At 41.6% G+C, this 22,992-nt stretch overlaps 1 protein-coding gene across 7 annotated transcripts in view; it reads right to left on the bottom strand.

Moving 5' to 3' along the window:
* Nucleotides 1-756: 756 nt before the first annotated feature.
* The window catches only part of thrb (thyroid hormone receptor beta), a 103,785-nt gene continuing 81,549 nt past the window's right edge, over nucleotides 757-22,992 (bottom strand). For 6 of the 7 annotated variants that reach the window (XM_047604508.1, XM_047604507.1, XM_047604506.1 and 3 more), the window contains 7 exons: nucleotides 11,831-11,931; nucleotides 11,594-11,741; nucleotides 10,496-10,701; nucleotides 9,557-9,643; nucleotides 9,181-9,327; nucleotides 8,383-8,641; nucleotides 757-6,756 (listed from right to left, as the gene is read on the bottom strand). In XM_047604508.1, the coding sequence (XP_047460464.1) occupies nucleotides 6,515-6,756; nucleotides 8,383-8,641; nucleotides 9,181-9,327; nucleotides 9,557-9,643; nucleotides 10,496-10,701; nucleotides 11,594-11,741; nucleotides 11,831-11,931 (1,190 nt within the window). In that variant the 3' untranslated portion in view covers nucleotides 757-6,514. The remainder of the gene's footprint in view (nucleotides 6,757-8,382; nucleotides 8,642-9,180; nucleotides 9,328-9,556; nucleotides 9,644-10,495; nucleotides 10,702-11,593; nucleotides 11,742-11,830; nucleotides 11,932-22,992) is intronic. The other variant, XM_047604509.1, reaches the window with a different exon arrangement.

Here is a 22,992-nt window from a genome sequence, read left to right on the forward strand (position 1 = left end):
TATAGTTTCATTTATTTTGACATATTCATTCTTATCTAAAACTAGTTAAACTGCTATGTCTGTAATGTCACATTTTTGGAGATAGCTTGAGTCGGGGATCAGGTCATCCAAAATGTGGGTTTTGTTGTCCGGTTTCCTCCCTCGTTCGCGCAAAACACAACCCTTTGGTTAATTGGACGAATTAACCCATCATAATAAACCATTAAAAACAATGCAACAATAAAGTAATTGTATTTCGTTTTAGTAATTGACGTAATAAGTCTGTTAGATTTAATCTGCTATTTTAATTACTGGACAGGATTAATAATGTTTAAGAAAGGTTATTGTTTCTGTTCATTGAGTGTGACGTCTTTGAGGACACCAGTGCAGTGACTGGAGATCTACCAAGTACACTGACAACACTTTGGCTAAAATCCGAAAGTAAAATCTGCTCTGGTAGGTTAAAATGAGAAGCTAGTTTCTCAATTAAAATATATAACTGCATCTTATTGAAAGCAGAGGAAAAGTAAGCAAATGAAAGTCTTATATGGGTGTTTGGATTCTCATGTGCGCCTGTGCTTCATCCAAAATAAAAAGTGTGGAGTGGTAGAGGAACATTGATGGTTGATGGTCATTGGTCAGATGATGGTGTTGTAGACGGTGGCTGTAAAGATGACACACACACACACAAAGAAGAAAATAAAACAACAACCTGCTGTTTAATTCATTAAGTGTTAATTACACCAAAGTGGGCACAAAATGAAGCACAAAACCAAATTCTCTCAAAACCATCTTTATTCTTAAGAGCCAATTCACATTAGCTGCAATCAGTGTCCATCATGAGCACCAATGATCTCCTCCTCTGGAAGTCCTCCGTGCTCAATGTTTTCTCAAAGCACCGTCCAGAGCTGGACGATGGATTACTGGACAGGGTGTCCGGTAAAAAAGTCTTTTCGCAGAGAATCGTGCCGTGCTCTGCTCTTGCTGTCACAGATTCGCTCCAACACCTACGTACACGTCACCTCACTCCCTTTCTCTCTGGGATGGTTTTTCCAGTACATGTTGAACGGATGAGTTGGACAAGGAGACACTCAAACACACAAGGAGAGAACTCTGTGTTGACGGTGGATGACTTTCTCTCTGATTATGGTTACACTTTGACCAAGAGGTTGCATCTAGAAGTGCTGATGTGTAGCCGTGCGGTCTGGTTCTGACGGTGAGGCCCAGCTACTGTTGCAGTTGAGTTTTTAAGTACTGTAAAACTAACGCTGCACTGGTCTCTGTGTGTTTGTGACCCTTATGTCTATCTTTATTTATTTATTCATTTATTTATTTATTTTAGAGATGTGGAAATGGATTTGAGAGCTGTAGATACTGTATTTTTAACACTATGCAAAAAAACAATATCATGTTTCTATTGTGCTAACAACATCTGTAAAAAAATCTGCAGTCTGAAAATATACATCCTTTCTCCTTTGTACTGTAAAATAGCCTTTCTATTGTGCAATTGTTATTAGTTTGTAACTGAGAAACCTTAACGTAACAACTCATGGGAGAGACAACAACGTACTGGCACCTCATCGGTAAACATGTTCTGAATCAGCAGATGTAGCATTGACTATGTTTACATGCACCGGCAGCTCTGCGTACGAAGCCATGGGGCTGTGGGTAATGTGTTCATAGGCAGCCTACGGAAAACTGGAACCATATGTATCACAGGCTCGCAAGATTTTCTCAAAATTTAAAGCTGCACTAACATCTTTCTTTTTAAATTTTATGTGATCATCATCTTTGTTGTAGAGAGAGTTGTGTTTCGTTGACAGGGACACCTGTAGCTTGTGTTGGCTCCACATGTGCCAGGAAAAGTAAACTGGTTCCTCTTTTTGTGCCCCCAAGTCGCAACAATTACACCAAGTCCAGTGTTCTGAACTCAGAAACCATCTATCGGCCTCTAATATATTGTAAGTTCGTCCACCATGTATCTGGAGATGAGGGAAGCCTCTTTTTTTTCGTTCTGGCCTGGGAAACAGTTATAATGCGATCTTCAAACTTCTCTGCCACTGTTCCAGAAGGATGACCCATCTCATAGACATCTACCTGTTAGAACCTAGGGACGCCTGCGCAGTCGGGCTTTGGATACGACTCAAATTCAATTCTACAGCCTAGCAAAGCAACAAGAATGCTGCTCCAACAACAACGAAACGTAGAAGTCACGTCACACAGAAAGGCCTTTCTAAAAACCACTAACTAAAGTGTGGGTAGAACATACACCGAACCACCAGTAACGTTGAATTATGTCCGACAGGTCAGTTAGTTAGACTCCTAACAGTAGAGCGTTTGGTTCTGGTAACCCTCTAGTCCGCTGCTCCTAACAGCAACAAACCTTGATGTGCCAGAGCTAAAGAAAAACTACAGAAAAGAAGAAGCACTACGAAGACATCAAGGAAACTGGATAATGTCCTGTCTCAACCAGGTCACGGTGTTTCACTGGGACTGTGGCCAAGGAAAGCCTTGCATAGCCAGGACAGACGGTGACATCTTTAAGAGAAACAGGTCTCCTCAGAGAATCGTTGCCTAGCTCTGCTTTAGACTTGTGCAGTTTGATCCTGGAGAGTGGGATTTTTTTACAAATAAATGAACCGTTAAATTCAAGCCCTTTCCCAAACAAGTTCATTGTGGTGGTAACATTTCCACATTGGTGCTTTCTGTACCAACCAGCAATGGCGGCTATCATTGCTTATCATTGGTCGAGCTTTTCCTCATAGGAGAGCGCTGAAAGAAGAGCGGGCAAAAAACGATGTTGCCATGCAAACTTTGTGTAGTTCCTCCACCTGTCAGAGGGAGCAGCTTTAATGTTTCAGTTTATCATTCTATGTCAGTCACCACTTGAGTTAATAAGCTTTAAAAAATGGACGGTGCGCTATTGGCCCAGCCTCAACGATGTATGTCAGGATTGTCCATCAGTTTGCTGTGCCCCTGAGTGTCCAAAAAAAATAAACCCCAACAAAAAAAATGTATTAATGCAGCTTTAAAATGATTCTGTTTATTTTTTGCAATAGTTTGAACTCCGATCTTGGCCCTTTACCAGTGCAAGAACCCAGAAACATTTACAAAAACTCAGTTTTTTTTGGTCCCATTTCGACTGCAGGAACATAGATTCAGACTCGAATCACCTGCCACACTCTGCGCCCACTAAACGGTCCCGGCTCCCGAGGTAGTAAAGTTAGGGCCCAACAGCTAACAGAGTGGAGACAACGTGACTGGGCTGGGGCTCATCATGGGAATTTCTTCTAATGTTGATGGTATATAAACAATGACATGCAGCCAAATTCCTGAGACGAGACTGAACGTCTTAAACATTTAAAAAGAGGTAAGAGAGAGCAGGTTGAGAGGGATTTATGGTTCAGTGTGGTCACTTAGAAGTAGAACATCGAAACAGTCACGCAACAGATGATGGTGTGTCATAGCATTAGAAGCTCTAAAGCCTTTCTGGGTTTCATTTTGTAACGCGTAATAATCTTTGTGGTTCTTCAGATGCCGTGGCAACGCGAGCACAAATGCACCAAAGGGACTCAATTAGGTCCCAGTTCAGTTCCTGAGTTTAGTTCCTAGGACTGTGTGGCTGAAAAGGGCCATTAGTCTAAGAGCGAGTCGATGGGTCAGTTTAACATTTGTTACGTTAATGCAACCTCGCACTAGCTGCGTCAAAGGACCAGATTTATTTGATTTTCTTTCCGCACGAACATTTAGACAATTCACCTAAAAGCGTAAACGCTGGACCAATGAACAGGACATCACGCTGATGTTTAGTCAATGTTTCCTACCAGGACTACTCTGTTAAATAATGGCACTAGGCAGGCTCATGGTCACTACCACTAAAGGCTCCTGCAGAAAACTTAACATAACAATGGCCTCAGCAGGGCTGTGGACAACAGGGTGCATGTAAACGTATCCAATGTTACTTTTCCAAATGGCTCTGGCTCAGCACGGCCCGGCGCTTCGCCTCAGACCGCCCGAGCCCGGGTGCCTGCCCACTTCTTCCCCCCATCCAACTGTCTCCCTCTGATTGTCTGTGCATTTATTTGAGTCTGTACAGTTTGCGAGGTGTGTGTGTGAGGTCCGGGTCATTCAAACACTGCAGCAAGTCTATTGCTTTGAAAAAAAGGCATCACTTCACAGAAATGAGAAAAAAAAACAAGACAAAACAAAACAAAAAACACAAGCTGTCTTTGAGGAGTAGTGTGAAGCTTGAAAAAGCGACATATACAAAGCAGATGTTGCAAAGGACAGTAGCGTGTAGAGGCTTTTCAGAACAACAACAAAAAGAGAACATTCTGGAAAAAATTAAAGAGAGGAAAGGGCGCTACGATTTCACAATCTCACCAGCTTTCTCAGTGTACCGTGCTGATGATGAATCATACTGTTCTCAGGGCCTGCCAATGTTCACTTGGCCTCCGTATCCCACTGACTGATCACAGTGGCGGGGTCTGACCCACGTGTTATCCAGGCGTATGCAAATACACGCGTGTACTGTATGTGCTGCATATACACCGTATGTACTGTATATGTGCATGTTTGCGTGTTAGCATATACGCATGCCATCATAAGAGAGTGGTGGGCTGTATTACAAATGTGTAAATAATAATACAGTTAAATCAGCCATCGCCTCAGCCCACCATAGCACCATGACGTCACTTTTTTTTTTTTTTTTTCCAAACATACAGTCTCCCCACGTCAGGGGAAAAGACAACAACAAAACAAACAAAAAAAAATCATCTAGGTAATCGGATGTGGGGCTGTGAGGCAACGTGACCCGGATGAAACGTTAAAACTCATTGGTTGTGTGGTCAAAGCTGCTATAGTGGACTAAAACTGCTTCCTAACACAGTCGGTCACATGTTCATATTGCTAAGAAAGAATTAACGAGGAGGGCATCAGTCACTTGGTTTTGGCACGACATGTGGCATTGTTACACAAAAACAGGAGTGATTGTCGTTTCCTGACATCGGTGCCATTATGTGCTTCTGTTAGTCCTGACTAGTTCCTGACATCAATGCTACTGCTGCGTTCCTTTCACTGTGGCTCTGAACCAGTGGATCAAGATAGAATTGATTGTTAGAATATATTATTATAATATACAATATTTGATATATTATCAATCTATGATCATATATTAAGTTTCTTTTTTTTTAAAAAAAATCAATACACATACAGCATGTGCCTCATAGACATGTGGTCTGTTATTAACCCACTAGTTGTCTTGTGTTGTGCAGATCACTAGTAAGCTGTTTTATGTCCTCAGTACTTCACAACAATGAGTTGAAATTAAATGACCCTCCAGAAAGAGGTTTGGTTTGATGTTCTCCATCACAGATTGAAGCTAATTTTAGCTTAGTTTACTTTACAGATTGTTCTTAGGTGTCTGTTAAATGCTCTACGCATTTATTTAGCTTCCAGCTCAAACGCTTCCACAATGAATCTCCTAAATTCTACCCGTGCTTTTCAGAATACCACCGTCTTCCGTCCTTTTAAAAATACTGGTTGGGCTTTTTTTTTTTTTCCTGCTGTGGGCTAAAATATGCTGCAACAGCTAATGTCTACAACATTTAGCAATGCTTGCAGCTAGCATTGCACAGTAGCGATCTTAGGCCAATGCTGATTCTTTACTGAAAGTTTAAAATCCGCGGCTTTAAACATTTCCCACAAAGTTCTCTGAAGTTTCTTGCTCGGACCTCTGACACGAGCTGCTTCTCCGCAGTGAAAAGTCGTATTTTTCTGACAGCTCTGGAACGCAGCACTATGACTTCACCTCGCTAAGTGTGGCTACCGAGAGACTTTCAAAAAGCTTCTGTCCGTAAGAGCGCTGTGATGTCAGTGGGTCAGGTCACAGTAAGGTGGTGAGGCATTCAACAGTTCAGACACTCACCGGCTGGATGACACGAGACACTATCACCGACAAATGGGTCAAGCGGCTGGCGGGAAAGGCAAACAGATCGCTAACGATGTCTTGTTTTGTGTATCGGGTGAGCAGCCATTTTGAGTTTTTCAACATAAAGGAAGAAAAATACACTTACATGGTTTCTAATGGATGAACAAGTGTTGATAAGATCACCATTATGCCAACTGTACAATCATCAACACACACACAAAAAAAAAATATCCTATAGTAAAATCCGAGGTGAGAGGTTATATCCACAATAACAACAAAACAAACCAGAAAAAAGAAACAAAAACCAAAAGGCTATTCACTTGTACCCGCACTGTAAGGAATGGTTCTGTTCCAAACTAGACCAGAGAGCTACTCCTAAACTATGGAATGAAGTGACACTCAGTAGTGCTAATAGAAAGTTCATTGTGACGGGCCTTCTGCTGGTTCCACCCCTGAGACCACCAGGGTGCCCAGGCGCTGACACACACACACACACACACACACACACACACACACACACATACATACATACAGTACACACACACACACACACACACACATACACACAGGCACGCACGCACACGGTCATACAATAAGATCCATTGGTCAGTCCTCGAACACCTCCAGGAACAGAGGAGGGAATAGCTCGGTGGGACACTCCACTTTCATGTGCAGGAATCGGCTGGCGTGGCAGGCGCCGATCATCCGCAGGTCCGTCACCTTCATTAGCAGCTTGGGCCAGAAATGCGCCACTTTGTGTTTGCGGTAGTTGATGTAATGTTCAAAGGCCAGGAGGAACTCCTCTTGGCAGCGCTCGATCCGCTCCACGCTACTCAGGCCCGGACGATCTGACGACAGAAAGACGTCAACGGTATCGTTATTTATTTCCACAGGTAAAACTTTAGACAGTGTGTTCAAGGACAACCAGAGAACTGCTTCCTATAAGTCTTCTGGTCTGGAAATACACAAATTATTACAACATTAGAACACAGGACAAGCATTCTGAAACCTCCGACTGAGGACAGTTTGCTGTATTTTGACCTGCACTGGCCCATGAAAGCACAACGTCTCACAATCGCCTTAAAATTCCAGCGCTACAGCAACAATAGCTCCTTTCTCAGTAGTATACGAGCGTATACCCAGCAAAACACAGACTTGCTGACTTATTGTTTGTGCCCTGTAATAACACTCTAAGGTTGTAATTTAGAATTTCCCAGTATTCCCCTACAAAGGGTAAAAACATTGGCTCATGCGTCTGAAACTTGCCAAAACTGTCAACTGTGAACATATTTCTACAGCAGAACCAGAACATCCGCCTACAACAGTTTGTCTACTTACTTTTGTCTCTTGTCCCACATAATTAGGGCTGGTTTTGCTGACTTTATTTCTTGGCTCACTGGGAGACTTGTAAACTATGCAACTGAGGGCTCAGATCTCAGTATCTACTGACTGTATGTTCACTCCACACAGAGCAGCATCGTACTCTATGTATCAGTCATTTTCTCAAAATCTGGAGTTTTGTGCTGATTGTTCAGCTCCTTGTTACAATGAAATAAATGTCCCTGTCAATAGGTTAAACAATGAGTGAATAAAACTCCACCAAATTTGATGCAGCGGACACATGAAGTGCGACAATAACACCTTCATTGTCATCACAGCCTGGTCTTTAGATGACAGTGTTAAACAGAATAATCTTATGCTGTGGACAACCAGTGATTATTAAAAGTCCTGATTTAATTAATGTCATTGATTGGTTCCCATCACTGGATACAAGCTAATCTATATTTGCAAACGAGAAACAGTGTTGTTTACATGGGTGCACATGATAATCTGAAAGTCAGTGGAATATGGTAAAAATGTGTTCTGGTGCAAAATGTCAAACTTTAAGATCTGACAAAATATCATTCGACGATCACCAGGCATTTGTGCTTTAGGACCAGTAGTGATTAAAGCCCAGTGGCTTCCGTCAGCGTGTCAGAGGACAGGACAGATGGGCAGGTTAACCCTTTGTCATGTCTGCATGTGGAACACAGCAGAGCGGTATTGATCTTCAATGAGATGCAGAGTGTCACACAGAGAAATGGTGACGACGCCAGAACCAAGCTAGCAGGACACAATCTCCTCACCATGATTATGGCGATTAATTGATTGAAGTGTAGTTTGGTATGGATTTCATGTCAAAGCCAAGTATTCACGCAATCTGTGCGAGACAATACAAAGCACGGGAAGAACGCTGCCTCTGAAGAACAGCAGGACCTTCATAGATGGATCTTAGTGGCTTTGCTTTGTTCTTCACCGGTCACTAAAAATCTGTGACTAAAATTTAAAAAACAAACCTCCCTACAAAGCTGCTCTAGCCAGTGAGAAAGCTGGCGAACATTGCGTGTGAACAGGTGGCAGCGATATAAACCTAACTAACTAAATATCAGCTGACGCGTCCGTCTGTGGTGAGCGCTGGGACGGCGCCTGCTTACCGGATGAAAGCAGGATGACGGCCTGCAGCAGAGCCACCTCAGAGTCGTCCAGGTTGAAAGAGGACAGCGACACGCCGAGGTCGAAGATCGCGTCCGAGACTACGCCCAGGCCCCCGTTCTTAAGCTGGCCCCGCGTTACCGCCATCTCGCCGTTGAGTGTGAGGGTCTCGCTCTCCGGGTCATAGCGAACAGCAGCTCGCAGTGACATGATCTCCATGCAGCAGCCTTTCAACAGGATGATCTGGTCTTCACAAGGCAGCTGAGTGGAGGAAACATCAGCATCGCTGGAAGTTAGCTCGCGATGGCTTGCAGTTATACTGTATGAGTAATCTAGCAGCGGCATGTAAAATACAGATTTAAATACAGTTCAAATTATAGAGCAATAAAAAAAATTAGATAATTAAAATCATAATTGAGAATTATTGAGAAAAGATGGTTCATCTCTCAATGGGTTCAGCAGTTAATAAGGTCTAAGATTCTTGGACAAAATTGGCTATATTAGCAACATTAGCAAGTATTTATATGTGTGAACAACATCACTCTGGACAACAAACATATGTGGTCCTAACTTAAAATGGAGCAGTTTTTACAAGATCAAACTTAAGAAAATAAGATTTTATTATGTAAAGGAACATTTTGTTTTTCTACTGACTGCTTTCCTATAATAGTAGAGTGCTCTCCTGTTCTTATAAATTCATTTTGTACATAAACGCCACGTTTGACATTTATAATGGTGCACATTCTGTCTCTGGAAATCACAGCATCTGTGAAGGTGAATAAAATAAGTGGTGCATTTACCTCACAAAACATAGGCAGTTTTTTGGCAAAGTCCACCACTCGGGTTATGGCAGGGGTGATAATTTTTGTAAACTGACTGAAGGCTTCGATATCCACTTTGCTTCCTTCGGGCACATTAGCCACGGACGCTTGACCATTATCCTCAGGCTGGAATGACATGAGGGGGGGGGATCAGTCAATGAATAATGTGGGAGTCTGAAAATATGTTTTATTTTATTTATGAGAGTACAATATGTAAATGAGAACACATCACTACTGACATGAAACTACTGTGTACTGTATGTCCTGGTCTAAATCAAATGTACCCACTGTGTGAATGACTGTAGAGTTAACTGCATGTGTCTGTGACATGAAGAGTACGACTGTATGATCTTACCTTAGTTTCCTTCACCCCCGCTGCACTCTGGTCAGAAGTATAGAATAAATTACATGTTATTTCATTAAGAAGCATTGCTTCCTCGACCTGTTGGATAATCAACAGGAATTGTGAAGTTTCAATGAAGAACCCGTGTCAAGCCAACTAAAAGAAAAATAAGTTAAAACTGACGACAGATGAAAGAGTGCAGATAGGTGAAGACAGAAAACTGAGATGGGTTTCTATGGTGGGATTCAGTCTGTGGGCCGTACAGTCGACACAGACACTCACAGGACATTACTTGATACTGGTAATATTTATTTAGAAAATTAAGAAAATTAAAGAAAAACACTTAATTTTCAGCCTAAAAGCAACGCAGCAACACAAATCTGCGTCTATGAGTTCTAGCCTTAATGAGTGTTTGTTTGATCGCACCATAGAAACCCAAATAAAAGTCAACAGCTGACAGACTCATTGGACAGAGCAATTTGACTTAACAGAAAAAAAGAAGCAAAATTAGTCAAAAACAGGGTGGTGTGGGTGGTGTGAAATCAAAAGCTACAAACAGAAAGAGAGAAAAATGAAACAGCATGGAAAAAAAGCAAGTTATTAGTATTAGCAATTAAGGATCGTAGCTTTGCAAGACATCAAATAAAGAGTAAAAGGTTCCATTATAAATTAGTGCTGCTGCGCTGAGGAACACACTTTTCTCCATCGTCCAGCTAATTCTCCCCACTCTGTGTCAAGGAGATACAAAAAACACATGGACATATTAACAAAGGGAACAGTGGAACAGTGGTGGAGGTGGAGAAGACGGGGCAGAACGTGGGAGGGGGTGTCAGAGGGGTGAGAGGGAGACGTGGGTGGGTGGGAGGTTGGTGGGGTTTCGGACGAGGCGAGGTAATCGATACAATGAGGGCCGCGGTAGCGAGGGAGGGAGGGAGGAGGGGGGTGTCTCACCAGGAATTTCCGCTTCTGCTTCCAGTGGTTTCCCTGCGCGTTCGTGGCCATGTGGGCCTCAGTCACCATGCGGATGAGGTCCCACTCCTCCTGGGTGGGCTCCTGTCGGTCCCACACCGTCTTCTGCAGCTCCTCCTTCCGACGGCGCTCCCGGTTCTCCTCGATTAGCTTCCGCTTGGCCAGCCTCTTGCTGTCGTCCAACACCACTGGAGCGGAAGAAAAATGAGAAGGAAAAGGAAACAGGAGGGAGGGGGGTTAAAAGAGGCTTTAAAGAGGCTTCCACCCCCGGACTTTCTGATCAATAACCCAACAGACAAGGAACGTTCAAACATGCGAGGGTTACATGCTATTCATGTGAGACTCACTAGAAGCATAGCACCGTAAGAATATTGTAAATTAAAGGACTACTAAACTTATTGTTCCAGCTCTGTTTTACCATACCGAGAACACAAGAGGCTTCAGATTCAGTGATACTCTCAAACATTCCCTGCAGCCTTGAAATGGAGCCGTCTTACGTTGCTAATTCTGTTACAAAGGATTTCAACGGTAACAAGCTGAAAAGATATCCATAGAAACCACCACTGAAGTACCACCCACTCCGCCGCTCTTCATCAACTAGCAACTATTAGAATCACTTGGAGACCCACTGTTTTCTCTCTGTAATGTCAGTGTGGGAGTTTCTCGAAGCCAACAGAGATGTATTCAAAGTGCTTGCATGTTAACAAACGATAACGTCATCTCCGCGTATCACGAGAGAGCACCAGAGGATAAGTATCGAATAACTGATTATCAAAGATAAAGATTTATAAAACTGCCCCGCCGGAGGGTTCGATCTGGACCTCAGGGTGGATTTAAGATGAGACAAAAACATAACATAGAAGACATTCATTTTTCATTCACCTATTCCCAATTCATCCAGTAAAAGTTGGGCTCCTTTAATCAAACAACAATGAGACCAGGAACTAAACAGCAGATGGTTTGAATGTGCAGAAATGATTACTTATTGTTATTCAGAAATTTCGGGGTTGTTCATGGAATGATTTGTAAAGTTAACCAAACTAAGATGTGACTCTGATGCCCCTAACCTATGGAACTTACAGTCTGTTGCCATTCCCACCGCAATGCACTTCTTGAAGCGACATTCCTGGCACTGGTTCCGGGTCACTTTGTCGATGACGCATTTGGCCTCGTACTTACAAGCGTAGGTCGGGTTGAGGTTCTTCTGGATGGTCCGCCTGAAGAACCCCTACGGAGCAGAGCAGCAGGTCACATGATCAGAGCTGCTGGCCCCAAGGAGCTGCTGCTACAAACCTGGTGCCGTGCCATTTGCGTTACCTTGCAACCTTCACAGGTAATGCAGCGATAGTGGTAGCCCGTGGCTTTGTCCCCGCACACTACACATAATTCATCCTTGTCCAGGTAACTTGGTATGTACCCTGGAGACAGGAACATGTGGTTAATGTTATATCAAAACAAAAAAAAAAAAAAACAGATTAAGTTGTATCAACTTAATATTAGCCACCCTTTATACTTTATAGTATTGCACATTGTTTTTCCTTTTGTGAGTATAGGAATAAATCAGATGAAAGAAGATGAAAGATAGAAAATATAGCTACCTCTGTACTGTGTACACACCAAACATCCTGCTATTTGTGTTCACTTGCATCAGCTAAGTGTGTGATTCTGGTGTTGAAGTAACCCGGCGAGATTAGATGCAGTTAGTTAACTCATACACGTCCACAGTACGACACCCAGTCTATCGACACCCACACCACTGCTGCTTCCAGTTAAGTCACTGAGTAAACACCTGGTCCATTTTTGGGATTCAGCTTATTGCGTTCAGCGCTGTGACCTCCGGCGGGCTCCAGGACCAGAGGTTAAAAAAACGATCAATATGTCTTTTTGGGAGGGTATCTTTATAAAAAAAAAAAAAAAAAAAAAGGAGCAATAATTCATGTTGCATCAGCCTTCTGTTGCCTCACCATTAATCAATAAGGAACCCCCGCCCTCCCCGCCCGCCTCGGTTACACACTCAGATCAGATTCATCAGATGCAGCGAGTCCTGCTCGCTGACCTGCCACCGCATGACGCCTTAAGTCTTGGATTTACGCTGACCAGACTTAATTCGACAAACCCAGACATCATTGATTCATCGATCGAGGAGTCATCTCCGACTGCCAAATAAATATATCTCTCGGTTTCATATGTATTTACTATCCGTGCATATAAACACAGAAAAACTGAACTGAACACGCGCAATTTAAAGAGACAATTGACGCAAACGATTTAAACTTCGACTCGACTCACTAAAAACACACTTTACACCAAAACCACAAAGACGGTTACAATAGGGACGCCGTACCTTTCCTGTGCGCCTCCTGCATCCACTGCAGGTGTGAAAAGTCTGGTTTGATCTCAGGGAAATACTCAGACTGATTGTGGAAGTGACTAACAGGAACCTCCATGCAGCAAAACTCGCTCTTGAAAACAGGGGGGCCAGCGGTGTACGAGCACGAGTAGTGCTGGCTGGGAGGCCAGGCCTGGTCCACGCAGGGCGGGTGGTGCAGCGGCTGGGGTTCACAGCGTCCGTACCCGGGCCCCTCGCCTGGGTACATGAAATGTTCGCCTGGGTACATGCAGTGCTCCCCACCGCCCTGCGAAGCGTAGCCTCCGACCCCAGCGTAAGGCATCTCGTACATGTCTGGTATACAGTAGTTCATCACGGAGGGCGTCAGTGGACCACCATAAAAGTCTGGCTCAAATCTATGAAAAATGAAAACCTTAACTGAGCATCAACCCACGTTGGCGCAACAGTCAGCCCTGGTCTAAAAAAAAAAAAAAATGCTGACCCTACGTAGACAGCCCCACGTTATATCCACACAGCCCAGACTACACCTAGCAACTGCCCCACCCGCCACCGCCCGGCCGAATTAGGGAGCCCAGATTTATGACGACGTAGGGCTCTAATCTTACACTCCACAAATCCTCGCTCCATCACAGACAGTGGCGGTGTCGCAGATTAAAACCTTGCGTCTGAATTCCGCGTCGTAACATCCACAGAGTGGAAAGATTTCTAAAGGGAAGAAAACTACCAAGGAACCTTGAAATTGTGAACAGTCGGTTTGGAGAGCATTTCCCTATCATTTGTGAGAGATAGGAGTTGTACTGACAGTCAGACCTTTCCTGATCCTTTGACCTTTGTGCCTTAACCCATCATTTACCCTGAGAACATTTTAAATAGGGTCCGCAAACAGGTCAGTACCACGGACTTATTATTCCTGTCAACCATTTAACAAGTAACACTATTTTATAGAGGAGGTTACAAAGGCAATGCTGTATATATGTTAAAATAATACAAAAATGGAGCACATGATGACATATTGACGTGGGAACTGAACAGAAACCAAAATAAGAGCTTCATTTATGACACACTGACAGTATTAATTATATACGTGAATCCAATACTTTATACGGCAACAGTTGTTAACACTAACGCATAAAATCAATATCGCTTCCCCAGAATGGGGTACACGCGAGTGGCACACTGAGAGACACACTGCGTGATCCGTTTCAGATAATACACTCATTATCCAAGACACGGGCTATCCTCAGCCATATTGATCAGGCCTCTTGCTCAATAATGATGAGCTAAGCCTTATGTCAGGGACGTCTTCCTGTTGGGGTCCATAATGCCTTTATCAATAAAGTAACGGGGCGTCTTCAGACTTCACCGTGACAGGTTGCTGTCACAGAAGCTAAGGGCTAACTGTAAAATCAAACATACAACAGACACAGACAAAAGAGGGCACCTGACTGGGACGGTGTAGATGTCATAGGGGATCAGTTAAGGTCCTGGACAACATTTCAGAAATCAGTAAAGACTGAATCATGTGCTTTGTATGAATGTGCTATCAGTGCTATAGTGTTATTTATATATACTGGTGACAATTAAATGACTTTGTATTTTTCAGTCATTTCCAGCCTATGATTGTACGACATAAATTCCATTGTCCAATCTCCTTAAGTCAACACGTGAACCTTAAAAAAATGGAAAATTTAAGTTTTCGTCATGAATTAAGTCACAAAGAGGAGACACATGTACAGAGGAAGACTGAACTCATATCTACTGCCCCTGCATTAAAACTAATTCAAACATGTCTCCTGTGATTCTGTCTGCTCATCACAGCCCATTTTTTTTTTTTTTTTTGAAAAGTGCATTTTTTTAATCTACATTTTGGGTGTGTTTTTGTTTTAAGATTACCTAGCACCTCACCTAGGACCTCTACTCGCTGTTGGAAGCATGTGACTGTGTGACACATGATGGAGTCTGAGTAAATAACTCAGACTTCGGCTGTTATGACATAGACAGAAAAATCAGAAAAAATTATCAGCAGTATAATTATTTAATTTAATAGTATTTAATGTATTATACATCAACACAAGTGTAGAGCTGTTTTAGTTTTAGTTATTTATGTATCTTAAACCTGTAGAAACAAATGTCCAAAGTAAGTGACTTTTTTTACAAAGAACTGATTCTGCATAAGGCTTCATGTAAATAAAGTGTAATTTCCGTAATATTTTTATTGTCTCTGGTTGGATGACTGTCCTCAGATATCTGCAGATCATATGGAATTAAATACATGACTAAGAGCTGCCTTGACCTCCACATGAAAAGAAAAACTTACAAAAGGTATCTGTCTATTTTAAAATGATAAGTGATAAAAATTTCCTGAATTAAAGTGAACATTGAGTTCTATTATAGTTAATCACAGAACTCAATGTTAGCTGCCACCTCACCTAAAAATGGAAACAATTTGTATCTTTTCATTTTTGCATTTCTGCAAGATTTGGCTCCAATTTTCATTTTTCCTTGTGTCATACACTAACGTAATGATGCTTAGCCACAGAGCCATTTAATAATTTCAGAATGGTGTGGACATTAAGACTAGAACATTTCTAAGTCATTGCTGCTGAGGTTATTTTAGGTGTTTTCCTTAATTTTAAACCAAGAGAAACATATAATCAATAATTTACTGTACTCTACTTTGTGGAAGGTCACATGTTAAAGTGTGTTGTATTTTGTAGGACAGGAGCTACAGCTACGTTACCTTTACCTCACACAGCCTTAACTTGCTCTGTCTTTATTACAATTCTGATAAATCCATCCAACAATCGAATCCATTTGTCTCGTATTGTGCATCTCTACCCGTCTGTCTGAGTGACGTTCAGCACGGGTACAGTTAATCCTGTAATGCAGGTTGCAACCATGAGACTAAAAGTCTGACTAAGTGATTATGTGTGCAGATGTAATATGACACTCAAAGCCACTTAAACTTGTTGTCTGACTCGTGCCGGAGCGACAAGTCATAGTGTGGAGCCACGGCGTTTTAATCTCATTAGTTGCGGAGCAGAGGACTGTGATGCCTTTGTGTCCTTTAAAATAAATAAACAATCTACTGCAAAAACAGGCTTGACATGAGTCTGACAGATCAATTAGGTGGCGCTTTATTGGATGGTAACCAAGCCAGAGGTTATGTGAGGTCTCGCATCTGGGAAACTCGTATGAAAAAATTAACAGGGAAAGTCAAACCTAAATGTTGACATATCCATGTTACTTTGTGTGCAATGATTCAAATCTTAAACTCTACTCCTCACCTTACATTACTGCTCCTCTACAGTGAAATATTCTTACACTTTGCTATTATGTAAATATGAACGCAAAAAGGTTCAGTTTATATAAAGAAATCCAAACGGTCTCAAGCTGCTTTACTGAACCCAGAGCTTCAGAGTCAATCCACCTCGTATTTCCTTTTAGATCATAACTATGAGCAGATTCCTGTAGTATTTCCACTATGCAGTTTAAATATTAAATCATAGGTCTTCAACAAGGGGTCTGCAACCCCTAGGGGTCTGCGGAGGTACTGCAGTGGGGTCACAAAATCTTTGGTTGATTAGACATTTTTCTTTATTTTTTTCAATTTCCCCTACAAATTTAAATTTATTTAAACACAGATTAACATGAATCCAACATATTTTAGTTACAGGATAAGTGATAGCTTAATATTGAATGCAAAATGATAACAATAATAATGTATATTTATAAATAGCACTAGGCCAAGTTTAATATAGAACACATTTAGTAGGTAGGGGGTCCCTACTTATCTCCATCAGTTTATGGGTCCTTTGCCTAAAAACCATTAAAGACCCCTGTATTAGATATTTGGATTTATATGGTCTTGAACGGAACCTATGGGCAGCAACACATACGTACAACCATCATCACAAATAAAACACGTGATTTTACTACATGGCAAGCACACACCTCATTCATAAAAGTGGTTAATAGTCATATAAAATTAATTAAAAACAGTTTGTGTGAAAGTTTGTGCTCTGCAGAAATGAAAGACTCCACAGAGACCTGAGCTGATGCAGAGGGAGTTACCATGTCAACCACAGGTCACATACAATATAACGAAGGTACAAACAAGAATTAGTTTAGAAATATTTTTAGCGCTTCTTTTTTCTCTTCAACTGGTACTGACCGAACTCATGTGGAGTCTAGTTTTGTAGTGTTATATTAGTTTTCATCTGTACCATTTACAGCATTGGCTGTAAGCTATATTTACTATATTATCAACTACTTTCTAACTTGACGTGCTCCATATGTGTACAGTGTATCAGACTCGTCTATTGTAAAATAAATCAAATGATCTGTTGTGTGATCAGCTAACTTTACGTTTTTGTGTGATTCGTCTGTAACACGGCCCTGGACTCCTCGTAGAGTTACTATCAGCGCGTCTCTGTTCTCTGACATTTGCCTCCCGGTGATTGTTTGAAAGTCTCAGAATGTTCCATGGAAGACTCGAAGTCTGATATTGTTGTTTTGCAAGCTCCCGGGCTTAATCAGCACTTCATTAAAGGCAGGCGTAGTGGAAAAGGTCAAAGAGTTAAGCCTTTGTTTTAAACAGACACTGCTAACACACGGTGGGTGTGCATGGAAAAACATGTTTTTGAGCCATGAGGCTCGTATCCAACAAGTGCAGAGATTCCTAGGTGAGGTAAGGTTGTGCCAAAGTTAACACAGTTTAGTTTAAATGAGGACCGAAGGAAGAAAGAACAAATATAATAATGTAAAATCAATATACGAATGTAGAAAATTGATAAATTCAAACGTATGTAATACAGTAGTTACAACTGGTGGAAGAGGGCTGTGGAATTTTTCAAAATAAAACATAGTAAAACTGAGTGCTCAGATATTTTTCTTGTTGTAACATAAATATATATAACATAAATATATATACATATATAATCACTAACTACGCTACACTCAATTGAATGACTTTTTGTTTTTAACTCTCAGTAACAACTATTACAACATTATATTATTTCAACATTTTACTAGAAATGAATAGTACGTCAAAACCTAAGTGTACAAGCTGGTGTTTAATTGATATAATCTGGCAGGACGTACAGTTGAACAGGCTTACCGTGGGATTAATGTGCATTAATGTAATAAGTGTGAGTGTGGCACAAGTAGATGTGATCAGCGTGCAGCAGCTGGTAGCAGGCAGGCCCTGTGAGGCCAATCTGCTTGCAAAGAGGGCTTGATACCAGTTTAACTTTTTGATGAGGTGACGTCCAGGTCTTGGACTAATCTTATTTTGGAGTGTTTTTAAACGGCCTTCGACGAACTGCTGAGCGTCCATCAGACGGAGTTTAGAGTCGGTCAATACCGAAACAATCTGTCGTCTGTGCCGGCCGCATGTACGCGCACGGTTTTATGGTTTAAATGATCTGTCTTTAACAAACAAATCTAACAAGTATTGACATTTTATGTTCGGCTGAATCTTTGTCATACGGATAAAAAAAAAAACATGCATTAAATTTGTTTTTATTTATGAATAATAAAAGCTGCTTGAAAGGCTGCAGCCTAATTGATTTGGTCAAAATATGCATGCTTCGTTTGAATTTAATACTACATTAAGATATAAATGAAGGTATGCAATGGGAAGTATTGTGATTTAATCTGTTTCATGTTTGACTCTGTTTCTTTCACATTATGTTTAATATTAAACATATAATATGATTAAAAGTCCTGGGAAAATAAAAACTAATGCATTATGTTGAATATTTTTTATCGTCTATGAGGCATCACTAACAGTAAGTAAAAACAAGCATGTACATTATTTTTTTCAAATGAGCACAAACCACGATGTATTTAAGTAATAACTGAATGTATTTTCAGTTAAAAATATCTCTACTCACCCCGGTCACATGCGTCATTTCCCTACTGACCTCGCTCTTATAATAACACGGTGGGTTGGTAAGTCCGTGTGAATATTCAACATGTCCCCGTGCTGAGCAGCACAAACACTCCGTGGAAAGCTAACCCCCCGTCTCCAGGTACGCCAGGAGGGCCTCTCTGTTTTAGGCAACAACCGCACGGCTACACTAAACCGTCTTTCCTTCGCACAGGAAACGCAGAGCGGCACCTCCTCTGCCGAAGACGCCTCGGCACAGTAGCACTGCAGCGCGCTTTCGCGCAGATTTTACCCGGGGGCCGTCAGTTGACGTGATGACCCGTGCCAGATGTCCCCGGCCGCCCTGGGTTACCTGAGGAGGTCACATAAGTCGGTCAACCCTTGCCCTGGATGTTCAGGGTGAGCTCAGGGGAACAACAGAAGGCTGCGCATATCGGTCAAGGTCAAAGAGTGAGAGGATTATCCTCCACTTTAGAGTGGCAGAGACTCGTTTTTTTATTTGTTCATTCATCAAAGTTTCCCTGTGCAACGCTCCCAACGGATGAGGTTCCCTTCGTACTGGCAGAACTGTGCATATTCACTGCAGGGGTCACCATGTGTCAACAAGTTCGCACAAAGAGAAATAAGCCTTTTTATGACTATAAATGCTTATTAATGCAACTGCACTGTGAGCAGATTTAATCCCCCGAGACGTTCAAATGCTCTCTAAAATCTGCAGAGGTCTGCGGTGGGTGGTGGAGAAGCTGAAAGGAAGTTTTTACACTAAAAACATTACATTCCCAACAGAGACTTTTAGATATATATATATATATATATATATATATATATATATAAAAACGAAAAAAGTACACGTTGAATTTTTCGCCTTGAAAGTTCTGCAGCTCCAGCTCCAGTCTGGAGTGTGGTCACTGTCATAAAGCATTCATCAGAGCTGCTTTTGTTCCCTGCAATGACCTCGTTAAAAGGTCTGGGGATGAGACAGGCAGGCAGACAGACAGACAGACAGACAGACAGACGAGACACGCAGGACTGAATCCAACTCACACACCTAAACAAAGATGTCAAAAACATCTCCGTGCGAGTACAGACAGGAGAACGCAGAGAAGGACGACGCCAAAAAAAAACAACAAAAAACGAAACAAAAAAAACGATGCGTCGCGAATTGCGCAGTGACATCGTTCGTTTGGTGTCTCCTTCAGCTGAACAGCTGAGAGACAGACTGTGAGGGGTGATGTCATCTAGAGGCAGCTGCTCTGCAGACATGAACAGCAGGCACAGGAGCAAGAAAACCGCATCCACGCAACACAGACTGTCTCCACAGTCTCTGCAGCGCCATCATTTGAGGCGGCTGCACTTTAGAGCTGCACTGTCATTTTTCTTTTTTTTTTTTTTTTAATTATATTTATAATGCCATTAAAGTCTGTGTGAGGAAGCCTTTATACAGACAGGAACGTTCACTGGCAAAGAAGATGCACACATAAGACTTGGGATCAGTATTTTTTCATTTTCATTAGTTTTTTTAGTTTTTTTTAATTCAGTTTGGGTTCAGTTAAAGTTGCCTCAGAGTGATGCAGACGTCCCGGTTTTAATACGCATCAGTGAATCCTCATGCTGATTCTGTTGACAATGTTTACCAATCGGACAAAAAACATTTCCAGGATATTTTCCTCTAATCTGGTTAGATAATTTAGCCGGTACGCAAAATTGTTTCATTGGAATTTTCTAAGATTTGCTTTGTTTTAATTTCATTAATGCTCTTTTAGTTAGGTATAAAAACCTTAGTTGAATCAAGTCACAAAAAAGACCCTATTGCAATTGCTTTAATGGTATTTTTCGGCGCGTTAATAGGAAACAATATTTTTTTTACTCTGAATAGCTCAACTCCATGATACCACGGGATGTTAAAAGGACTGTCTGAGAGATGCAGCACAAACACACAAATACATGCAAAACCTGCACAATTGGCTCCATATGGACAAATCCTCAAGCTCAAATACAAGGTTTACTACAAAACTGCAGTGAAATAAAAGCCCAGTGTAACACTCCATTTGGATTTCATTACTGCGTCTGTTTCAACAGAGAAAAACAAAACAAAACAAAAAAAAAACTCTGAATGCAACAGTAACAGATAGCCCTCCAACCGATTAGAGCCTTGTAAACAAAATCAACGCCGCTGTTCTCAGATGACGTGGATTACCGCGTCGCTGTCAACTGGCCTGGCAAATCTTTGCTGGAGCGTAATCAGCTCAGCGAACCCCATACCAACTTCTTACCACAAAACATTTGTGAGTGGGGAAGTTGGTTTTGGCTTCCAGGCAACCGAAATATTATTTTCAAAGGAAACTCAAAGTGTGCAAATACTGTTACTATAGTATGCTGCTGTGCCAAACAATGGATTTTTCATCCTGGTTTTCAGCGGCCGATTCAGGCCCGAGGCTCAGTTTGTTTGCATGAGCCACAAGGAGATATAGATATACACACCGATCAGCCACAACATTAAGACCACTGACAGGAAAGGTAAATAACATCGACCATCTTGTGACAATTCATTGTTCTGCTGGGAAACGTTTGGACCTGGCATTCATGCGGATGATGCTCAGACATGTAGCACTAACACAAACCAGACCAGACACCCCCACCCTATAGCAATGACACTCCTTGATGGGAGCAGCCATCCCCAGCAGGATGCAGCCTGACACAGACGCACACGCAAAAACGCTTTAGGATCAACTAAAAAAAAAACATGAAAAACAGCAAAAGGCGTTGACCTGGCCTCTAAATTCACTAGACTCAATATTAGGAAGGTGGTCATAATGTTATGCCACGATCAGTGTCTATAAGCCTCTTCATAGCTACAGGGTCAGACAGAGAGCTATTATTACGAGTGGTCATAACATTCTGTTTGTTTCGTAAGAGTAAACAAAGGCAGGACACGGTGGGCTCCGCTCAACTTGATGACCAGTGACCTGTGAAGCCACAACAGGGTGAATGTGCAGCCTCCTCTGTGCCGACACGTCGGCCACACCGACGGCATCTCCACCTCCATTTCCCTCACCGAGTCCTACGACCTGCAGCTCGCGCACTAGCATGCCGAGACGTTTTCTTAAAATGGCAGCCTGAGTCTGGTGGCAGGGTGGAAAGATGGGGCATTCTGAGGCGCCGACGACAAAAGCGATTTAGAGAGTATCTGTGCAGATTTCAAAGTTATCACAGCGGAGCCGAGTCCAGGCCTCAAAGAAAGGTCACAGGAAGCTCTAACGTATCTGACTGGAATGTCCTTGGACACAGCAGAGATGGGGTCAAATGAGTCAGTGAGTTCAACATCCAGTAACACTTCATTCGAATGATGCTAATGTTCACAGCGTCTTTCATTTTATGGGGTATATATGAGGTATATTTCTGTTTATAACCAGAGAAGTGTTGCATCTTTTCTGTTAGTGTAGACAAAAGTATCATGGAGACGTTAGTACGTTGTCATCACATGCTCCTTTGCAGTTGTGTAGCTGTTGGGAATGAGTTCAAAGAAATTTGGAGAGTACTTTGTAATGTCGTATTAATTAGAAGATGGCAGGAGCCCAAAGGTCCTGACGCTGTCCAGTTGATTTTGAAAATCAGATTGAAAATTTTGAAAATCATTCACGAAGAAATTTTGGCAAACGTTTTATAGACAAAATTTTATAGGCCCTTATTTTATTTAGTTTTAGATTTATTTATATTTTATATATTTTATATACCTAAATTTGTCAATAATCTGTATAAAATGGAAGAAAACAAAAACAAACAACTGAATAAATAACCTGTAAATGACAAAGAAATGATGGGAAACAGAGATACTGTTAGTTGCCATGGTTACTAAATACTTGCTCTTTATGATTAAATGAAAGAAAAACAAGAAAATGATGTTAGATGGAAAAGTTCATAAAGAAACTTCCCAATGGACAATTCTGTCGTTAACCCTCAGTTTCCTAACATGACTGATACAAATGTAATGGCTGATTGTATTTATGGTCAAAATTCACCACCATAAAAATATCTACATGCCAAATACGCAGAAGGCCTGTGAATATAACAGTAAACATTAGCAATAAAATAAATGATACAGTCTAGCAAACATCACTATCTCTACTTATTGGTACAAATAGCTTTAGGACTTTCCTATCTGGTGATATTCTAATAAATCATAGCCTCAGTAGCTAATTATTTTTTATCACTAAAAATATTCAAAAGTCTTATTTT

This window comes from Mugil cephalus, chromosome 14 (assembly GCF_022458985.1).
Source record: "Mugil cephalus isolate CIBA_MC_2020 chromosome 14, CIBA_Mcephalus_1.1, whole genome shotgun sequence".
Lineage (NCBI taxonomy): Eukaryota > Metazoa > Chordata > Actinopteri > Mugiliformes > Mugilidae > Mugil > Mugil cephalus.